This window comes from Python bivittatus, unplaced genomic scaffold, assembly GCF_059951505.1.
Source record: "Python bivittatus isolate LINGU-HERP-01145 unplaced genomic scaffold, Pbiv_v1 ctg000330_np1212, whole genome shotgun sequence".
Lineage (NCBI taxonomy): Eukaryota > Metazoa > Chordata > Lepidosauria > Squamata > Pythonidae > Python > Python bivittatus.
Window position 1 is genome coordinate 42,041,123 of NW_028277058.1, and position 10,340 is coordinate 42,051,462.

Here is a 10,340-nt window from a genome sequence, read left to right on the forward strand (position 1 = left end):
AGCAATTTACTCACCAAGTATAAAGCTAGTGTTCTCTCAATATTAGAATTTAGTATACTCTGAAATTGTTCTCTTAGAAAATGATTGTTTCCACTACCTATATTAAATACAATGAAATTTACTCATTGAGTCTGAAGCTTGTGCTCCCTCCAATTTTGAGTTTATTCAGATTACACTAAGCTCAAATATTGGAGGGGATACAAACATCATATTCAGTGAGTAAATTTCATCACATTTAATATAGGTAGTGGAAACAGTCATTTCCTTGAGGGTAAGAGAATACAACATCTGGTTTTTTAGCAACCCCTCCCTGTTTGGGAAACATTTGAATTCTTTGGCTCCGTTTAAGTGACAGGAACTTGAAGGAATCTTGGCTACTATTATTTTTTTCTCCATAGTGGGGGAAGGGAAATGACAGTCTTAACTAGAAAATCTGATAAATTTGTGATTATAGGAGTTGGCTGAAATAGAAATACTTTTTCCTGAAGGTCAAAAATGAAAACGCTTTCGAGCCAGTTAGGGATCTAAACTTTAACACACATTTGCATGCCAGTATCCATGTGTTTTGTAGATTGTAGGATGATAAGAGCACAGATTGTCTTAATAAGCTATACAATGAATGTCAGAAAAATCTGCTCTACAGCTTCTCTGAACAAAGGAATTCTACTGATTAGCAGCAAGCTCTAATTTTGGGGGAAAAAAATAAATTTTGATTCACAGAGCGGTGATCATTAGCTCAAGATGGATTTCCAGCAGACTACTCAGAGTAACTTGATAAGAGGCAATTAATTGCAATCTGAACTTTGAAAATACATTTGCAGACTGAAGTTCTACACCAGCTGCTTCCAATGGGATTTGAGACATAAAGTGAAGGCTTTATAGGGACTTTTCCCCTAGGATTTCCTTCCTACATCTCAAACTGAAATGTTCCATTTCAAAACTCTGGAACATAAATTGAGATATTGACTTTATTTTAACATTATATTGCGAGTTAACTTAAAGATGAAATTCCATAGACTGTAGTTCAGCATTAGGAGCAATGATATACATAAGCAGCAATTACAAATAGCAGAAGAGATAGAGTAGCATATATGTAGCATCTAGCATATAAATATAGCATATAAATACAAATAAATAAATATAAATAAATAAATATAGCATATATATAGCATATAGTAGCATATAAATGATAGTCCTGTTCACCAACATGGCTACAGTCTTGTTCAGGGTAACGAAATATCAAAAAGTGCAGCCTGGAAAAGGTCCTACAGCCCATCTATGCAGTTTTCTTACTTCAGAGCAGGACTTTCCACCACATCCAATCATTCTCTAGATTAGTTTAGTACACTCTCATTATACTATTCAGGAAGTAGATACTGAGTCATTATCCCTTGCCAGGAATGCATGTTAAATTCAGGGAACAATTTAATAAAACAATAGGTTGCTTGGACAAATGAGCCAGTCAATTCAAATGCTGCGGAGAAGGCAACATGCTTTGAGATTCCTATCTAGTTTGATAAGTTAGAGTGGAGAATTGTAGAAACATCCCCAGTAAATGTATATGCCATTGTGAAGTAAATAGTGTTTGTATTTCATTAGCTTACAAGATACAGGCGTTATGAAATTGAAATAATCTCTTCCCCTAGTTATGCTTTTTTCTCTATAGCAGTGTTTCTCAACCTTGGCAAGTTTAAGACATGTGGACTTCAACTCCCAGGATTGCATGCTGGCTGGGGAATTCTGGGAGTTGAAATCCACACATCTTAAACTTGCCAAGGTTGAAAAACCCTGCTCTATAGCGAACAGAGATTGCTACATCTAAACACTACTTTTGCTCCATAGTCAAAATCTAAAACATAGGGGGTGAGCAACGGGATCCATCCTCTGTTTGGGTGGCAATCCATGAGCCCCCTTATTTGCTACTGAATTAAATTATTAAGTTGCTTCCAAAGAAGCTGGAGCTCTATTTTAGAAGATGAGGGCAGGGAAGCAAGATTTCTTATATGCTACTATGGTAAGGCTTTCACAGTTTACAGTCAAATTTCTGTGAAAATAACTCTTATAGATTTACAGTTTTACAGCATGCCACTTCTGCAGTGGGTAAACTGACTGTTCCATGCCACTTTCAAGTCTCTTAGAATCATTCTCTTCATGAACTCTGGTTCCATGTATTTTGGCCCCCTGTTTATAGGCTACTGCTACAGAAGAGGTATACTGTCTGAGTCCCTAGGCTTTATGCAGCCTTCTGAAGTCTTGGGTGGGACCCTCAAAGTCCCGCTAAAAGATGAGTGTGAACTGGATTTTCTAAGATGTTGTTATGGGAAATAATAGTATTAACTGTTTAACTAAATTTTATTTTACCTACATTTATATTTGGTTAAATTAAATCAGATTTAGTTGTTGTCCTTGAATCTCCCTTTTGAGTGGGAAGCTATGATCCTCAGCAACATCAAAGGCCAAATGCAACCTTTAACACTATAGTAAAGCTTTAAGTTTTAAGCCGAACTTTTGACTTTTTTCCATCCAGTATTGATATCACATAAACTGGCTTAAATCACATTGGCTTTTAATGATTTGATTGATTTAATTATTTACGTTATACCTCATCAAGGACTTTGGGCAATGTTCAACAAAGCAACCCAGAGGAAAAAACAGTATCAACAGCATAAAATAAAGATCACCCAGTAGCCATTCTATGAACCAATGGTGTGTTGGAATAAATCCCTCTTCATGGCATTTGTGAATGCCAGGAGAATCAGAGCTATTTATATTTCTGGGGGCATGAGTTTCACGGTGTTATTGAAAAAGCCTGTGGTCTTGTCCTTGCCTCATAGATTTCACAAAGGAATGGGCTTCTTAACAGCTTTTCTAAATGACCGGGCTACATGGGCAAAATCATGCTTGATAAGGTGGTCCCTGATATATCTCAGTGGTATATCTAAAGACATGTGGCTTTATTGTTCTCTAAGACAGGGTTCCTCAGCCTTGGCCACTTGAAGATGTGTGGACTTCAACTCCCAGAATTCCCCAGCCAGCCATGGGGAATTCCCCCAGCTGGCTGGGGAATTCTGGAAGTTGAAGTCCGCACATCTCCAAGTGGTCAAGGTTGAGGAACACTGCTCTGAGACATCTAAATGTAATAGTTCTACTGGATAATGAAAGAAAAGGGAATATATGGGAAAATATTATAATTAATTATAGTTAATAGCAAACTTTAATTATTGTATAAGGGAAACATTAATCAAACTTGTTACTAAGTAATGTATCAAAATTGTTAAAAATTGTTATTAAATTATTTATTAAATTGCAATTTGATGTGAATGGAAATGGATAAAGAAGAAAAAGATTGCCAAAATAAGATATGTGCAAACAACTTTGTAATTCATCCAAAATTTATTTAGTTATAATTTTGGGGAAGCTTCTCAGGTTTCTCATCTCTAAGCATATTTGGATCAACAAATAATTTTAAATTTTAGACTTCCAAATTGCCTCACTCCAAGAAAGACCCTAAACATTAGAAACCCATTTTCATTCTAAGTTTTTATATCTCAATTTTTCAGAATATTGTTCATGAATGTTTTGCAGCCTTTGTCCTCCTATGCTCACCCAATTAGCAGTATGAGTGTATATGCAAACATAAAATTTTGCATAAAAATAGTCTTAGTGAAATGAATATGTGCTGTATGGTTCCAGTATTTATTTTGTTCACAGTATACCTGTGCATTTGAGTTGTCCATGAAAAGCACATAGAATAAAATGTCTTCTGTCTTTGAAGTTTTACTAATACAGAAGACTGCTTTATATAACTCAAAACCAGTATTAAAAGACACGTAACAGCTGTTATAAACTCCTCATGCTACTATTCTGAAACTAAGAAAGGAACAGAATGGAAGAAAGCTTTTATTAATGTTAAATATTATTCATCAGCCAACTGCTTCCTAAGGCATATATTCCCTAACTACATTTACTGAATTTGCCTTTACAGATTGCAGACTTTGGGCTTTCAAATCTTTATCAGAAAGATAAATTTCTCCAGACTTTCTGTGGAAGTCCACTGTATGCATCTCCTGAAATTGTTAATGGAAGGCCTTACCGAGGACCAGAGGTAAACAGAACTGAAAAGAAAGGAATGTTTAAAAAATGGAATGAAAAATATTTATAAATTTAATTATTGATTTATTCAATTTATATAACTGGTGCAAATATTGTGTATGTATGGAATTTGGTTAAATTATTCTCTTAATAATAAAAAAAGCAATAATCTTTGCTATACAAGATGCTTAAAATTCTTGTTTTCATTTTTTCATGGATCGCTGGATTTTCTACAGAATGTTTATATGTTCTTTAATAATGGTAGATGGATGTTTTGTTCCTTTAGCAGTTTCAGAGACTTCAGGAGTCACGTTTTTTACTCCTTATGTTTCTTATCTTTCTACTTTAGGTTGACAGTTGGGCTCTTGGTGTATTACTTTATACTCTGGTTTATGGAACAATGCCCTTTGATGGCTTTGATCACAAAAATCTGATCAGGCAGATCAGTAGTGGAGAATATCGTGAGCCAACACAGCCCTCAGGTATCAAAAGATGTGTCATAGTACATTGAAATAATAGGGGTTTATAATAGCTTGTTTTTCTTTCTGATGTTTGGTATATGAAAGAGTTGGATGGATGAAACAGAAATACTACAATACAAAACTAATGGTTCTCAATTTGCATCAAAAACTATTTCGCTGCTTTTGATTTTCAAAAGGTTATTGTGAGAAGTCCTGGGAAGATCTCTCTAAGGCAACAAGTATCTGATGTATAATAGTTGGAAAGTATTGTCAGCTGCCCTTCAGGGGCAAGGAGGAGACTAAGGAGATTAGAAGCCATAATTATTTCTCAAGCCCGTACTTCCAATTCATCCAAGTTTCTGAATATAAATCTTGGCAGTGTATATGCCCACAGTCTTTCTCAGCAGGAAGAGATAAGCTCTTTGGAACAGTAAAAGGAAATGGGTGGATTTTAGAGGGTTACAAGTACCACTAGTTAGGCAGAGCTGCAAGCCTACTAGATGCAGAATCTTAGTTCTTCAAGGAATAAAAGTACCAAGACCATGATCATAGATAACCTGGCTTTCCCGCAAACACTGGGTCAGGAGGATTTGGGTTTCTGTCCTGTTTGTTGGATAGAATTTTTGTAGTTTTACTATATTTTATATTTGTTTTCTTGTTTTATTTATACATTGGCTTAGTCATTTTGAAGGGCAGCTACAGAAATAAACATATAACCATTTACAAACCAACTAAGTATTTGATATAATTTTAAGATTCTCTTTGATATTTAATTTTCCCTCATTATTTGGGTACCATAAGGACTTCATGTTTTGTGATTCCTTCTCAATCAGCTTTCACTCAGAATAAGAATGGAAGCCCATATAAAGCAGCCAGGATTTCACCAGGGAACCTAAATCTTCTATTGAAAATTATTCACCAAAAAGCAGTTTGCCTGTTCTGTGGTATTTGTGGGTCTGAGCTAGCATTATGCCAACTTGGTTCAAACAGATACATATTAGACCTCATTTTTAAAATGTATTAAAAAAAATTTATCTGGTTCAGATAATAAAGTTGCAATATCTGAATATAGTTACTGAATGGAGACAAACTGAATCTGGACAAGACTGATGAAACAGTGAATGGCTAGCATTGGAAAATTGGACTCTAGTCATCACAGGCAAATTTTAATTACTTTTTAACAGACTTGGGGTACCTAGGTTATAACAATGTCCAGGAGCTATCCTGCTGCCTTGACTTGAAAATAAATTTCTAATCTTAGATTTGATACTTACTTGCCAATCATTATTCAGTCCTTTATTTCTGTAATGCAGAGTTCCTATAATAGGCAGTCTTGAGGATAGATTGAGCTGTATTACAGCTTCCCTCTTGATATGTTGGCTGCCAGGTATTTATTGCCATGGACTTTAGCATTTGAGCTTGTCCTTGTTGACAGACTGAAATGTTGCTGCTGATCATAACCTCTAATGTCCTAAATGTTGACCAAGAGATATCTAGGGTTTTTTTTTTTCCTTATGTGCCATAGCTAACCTGAGTGACAATGACTGTTCAAATTTGCTTTAGCTAGATCAGTGATGGTTGAAAGTCTCTTAGTCTTTGCAAGGAAGCTATAAAGTGTTACCTGATAGAGATTCATTTCACCTGTTACAACTGTGCAGTTTATATAAAAAAACCAAGAAAAATTAATAGACTTTGGAGAGCAAATCATTGGCCTAAGAATTTAGTCCTATGTTGATATCAACAATTATTCCATAGCTTATTAAATATATAGAAGGGAGTTGATGACAGCAATTTTTTTCAAAAAACCAGGCTGAAAAATTAATGCACTATTTCGCTTTTCACTGACCTGCAAAGAATTTTACTCTATTATGTGGCTTATCTATATTTTTAAAATCTCTGATATGGTCACATTTCTTGTCTTCAGATTTAGCTGTTTGAATGCTTTGAAACAGATGTCTGGTTTTTCTCTCCTTTTACTCCCACCACTTTTTGGAAAAAATACCCATAAAGCATTGGAATATATATGAATATTTCAGAATCTTTGTTTTTCTCTTTTTAAAATTTCAAATTTTTAATGATACTTCAGCAAGTTCTATTTATCTGTTAATCATATGAGTTATATACAGATAAAATAAAGTTTACACAGTTTGTATGTTTTATCAGTTACACCTTTAATAGTATGACACATTTGCCTTTTGAATTTGAAGAGATTAAGGGTAGCTGGCTGGAAACTTTAAGACAAACCATTGAAAATTCAAGGCAAATTTTCATTTGTCTAAAGAAAACAACAGGAAGATGGGGAAAGTTTCGATCTGCCTGGCCATTAAACAAGAGGAAACATTTACTTCATAGGAAACATCCTCCTTCATTCTTGACATGGGAATGCCAAGGATCTACCATATATTTTAACCTTGTTGTCACAGAGGTGGTAAACTTGTGTGTAAAGGATAGAAGAATTAGTCTAGTTGTGTTTCAAGTTATTTGCATTCATCCATCAGTCTATTAGAAAAAATACATGGGCTTTCTCTCTTATACACAAAAAATGTACATTCCTATATGCAGTCAGTCTCTAAATATACATTCAACAAATATATATGTTTTGATTTTTATACATTTTTGAACAATTCTATTACAAACTCTACATTTTACCGAAATATGAAAGTTCACATATTAGTCTCCAGAGTGCAAATCAGGTTGTTTCCCTTTAAGAAGCAGACTAAATTCAAGATTGTGAAATTGTTCAGGGAAATCCTCTTATAACACTTAACACTACTGATAGATACTTACATGATGAAATGTTCCTACAGATATATATTGAGAAATGGACTGTCATTTGCCTTTATCCCTAAAATCTACATGCAAAGATTGATACATTTTATGAATCTGCGTTTGTTCATGTGAGCTCCCATTTACAGTATTGATTCAGCAACCTTGGAAAAAAACAGATGAATGTAATTAAGTATTCTGTATATACAATTTCCATGATATGGAAAGGTATTTTAGTGTCAGTTTGACCAATTTCCTAGGGGTAGATTACTGGTACAATCAGTCAATCTACCTACCTATCTACCTACCTGCCCTTTCCTTCCAGGCTGAAATATCATCTTGCATAATTTTGGTGTAATTTGCAACTTTTACATTAGATTTTAGATTTTGAATTAAAGTAAAATCTTAAGATCAAATGTATTTAATGTATATTATTTGTTAATAGATGCTCGTGGTCTGATCAGGTGGATGCTGATGGTGAATCCCGAGCGCAGAGCAACTATTGAAGACATAGCCAACCACTGGTGGGTTAACTGGGGCTATAAGAGTACTGTTTGTGATTGTGATGCCTTGCAAGACTCTGAGTCCCCTCTGCTGTCTAGATTCATAGACTGGCATCATCGTTCCAGTGGGCTCCAGCCTGAGACTGATACCAAAATGAAGTGCCTTTCTAAACCAAAAGGATCTGAAGTCCATTTAGAGAGACAGAGATCCCTAAAAAAATCAAAGAAGGAAAATGACATTGCACAGTCTATCCAAGAAGGAGTTGACAACTCATGCAAATTAAATTCCAAGAGGCCAAAAGGTATTTTGAAGAAGAGGAGCAATAGTGAACATCGATCTCACAGTGCAGGATTTATAGAAGGAGTAGTCAATCCAGTATTGCCTTCCACTTTTAAAAAAGAACAAGAATTATGTAGAACAGGTATATCCATTAAGAGTGTTTTGGAGGGGGATATAACGGGTAAATACAGCACTAAGCAGTCTTCCTTAATGCCAAAAAAGGGTATCCTCAAGAAGACTCAGCAAAGAGAATCTGGCTACTACTCATCTCCAGAACGAAGTGAATCTTCAGAACTCCTGGACCATAATGAGGAGGCAGGAAACAGTGACACATCCCCAAACATCATTGAAACGTTAAGGATAGAGTCTCATAGTCATTCCTACAGACGGAAGGGTATTTTAAAACACAGTAGCAAATATTCCACCACTACTGCACATTCAGCTTTAATCCGCTCTGATAGACCAGTGCTGGAAGGCATGGAGGAAGCAGGTTTGTCTGTTGATGGATTATCTCGAAGTTACAGTCGCCCTTCTAGTGTGATTAGCGATGATAGCATTCTTTCCAGTGACTCTTTTGACTTGGTGGACTTGCAAGAGAACAAACTTAGAATAAGAAGCTGTGTGTCAGCTGAAAACTTCCTCCAGATCCAAGATTTCCAAGGACTCCAAAAAAACCGCTCACGACCACAGTACCTGAAACGTTACCGAAATCGGACAAGTGATAGTTTTTCTCTTCTTACAGACATGGATGATGTCACTCAGGTCTACAAGAAGGCTCTGGAGATCTGTAACAAGCTTAATTAGCAGATGGGGAAAAGTAGGACTGGAGAGAAAGGGTCTTGGGTACCTTTATGATGGAGTTGGCCCAATTATCAATTAGCTGACAGTGACAACATTGTTAACTAAGAAGAAGTCCTTCAATTATATTGAGAAAAGACACCTCATGCTTATTATGCAAACTTGTAGCTCATGCAATTAAAATACTACCTAATGTCCAAAGAAATTATGGTAATATATGAAGTAAAATCTCTGGCAGATAGAAAAATATAATGTTCCAGTGGTGTAAGTTGAAGCTAGATAAAATGTAAACTGGAAAAAGGTACTTTTATTTTTTGTTAGAGAAGGTAACTAACCACTGGAAAAGCTATAATGTTAAGAGTAAAAAAAGTCAGCTGTTAAATATAATAAATCATTGGCAGATGGATTTATCATTATCCATAACTTTTAAGTTAATGAAATTTTCTGATTTTCAGCCAAAGGAGACCCTGACTCAGAAATATACACAAACAGGACTGGGATGCCTGCTAAAGACATTGAGAGCATGTTTGCCCAGACAATTATTGGAATTGCTGGTTATCAGGTGATAATGCTTTCTTCTGAAAAGCATTTAGCAATTTAAGTGGGAATTTTCGTTTTTATAGAACTTCAGTTAGCAAGAAATAGCAATGTAGTAAAATGATGAGTTGAGAGAGACAAAAACCATATTATTATCCCATTAGCAGAGACTCTGGAAATCTGTACGTCTGCAATAAAAAAGTTGTTTGAGGTGCCAAGAACCTTTAACAAGTTTCTTTTCACTACTTGTTCATCTATGTAAATTGTATGAACCGTAAAGATTTTCTGAAGGATAATTTATGAAACCATAAGTACATAATGTAAATTGATCTAATATTAGTCTAATCAATTGCAGAATTTGAATTTTATCAAAGACTTTGAGTTTAGTTCTTGCAGACCTCAGGAATTTTAGGACAGAATTCCAGAGCCCTTGTTAATAGGCAGTAGTGTGGAGGGCTGGAAGGGACACAGTGATGAGGATGACTAGAAGGAACACAGTTTATGAGTAAGAAAAAGATATTAGGGTAGTAGACTTCATGAGGAATTCAGTTTAAGAATATATACATATTGTAGATGATATTATTAGGTCAGTGGAGTCAAATTGGAGAAGACAAGACATGATTCGTGGGTGTAATTCTAAAATTGCAATTAAAGGTTTCAACTCCCATAAAGGTACCACTTGGGTTTACTGGATTACATGAATGTAAGCCTCTTTTTAAATAGGCACTATGTGGTTGATAGGCCTGGGCAATTGAGACTTTTGACTTACTTTAGGTCATAGATATCCCATTAAGCAGTTCAGAGTTTCAATACAGTAACGTTATTAAACTAGTTTACAGAATCAAAGTGTTGCAACTTTTAAAAGAAAAAAGGCAAACTCAGATCTAACAACACTTAATAGAC

The 10,340-nt window shown here is 35.1% G+C and overlaps 1 protein-coding gene across 2 annotated transcripts in view; it reads left to right on the plus strand.

The window, feature by feature from the left end:
* Positions 1-10,094, plus strand: part of NUAK1 (NUAK family kinase 1) — a 56,795-nt gene extending 46,701 nt beyond the window's left edge. The window contains exons 5-7 of one of the 2 annotated variants that reach the window (XM_007430381.4): positions 3,986-4,105; positions 4,442-4,574; positions 7,765-10,094. In XM_007430381.4, coding sequence (XP_007430443.2) covers positions 3,986-4,105; positions 4,442-4,574; positions 7,765-8,906 — 1,395 coding nt within the window. In that variant the 3' untranslated portion in view covers positions 8,907-10,094. The remainder of the gene's footprint in view (positions 1-3,985; positions 4,106-4,441; positions 4,575-7,764) is intronic. The other variant, XM_088141095.1, reaches the window with a different exon arrangement.
* Positions 10,095-10,340: the final 246 nt, after the last annotated feature.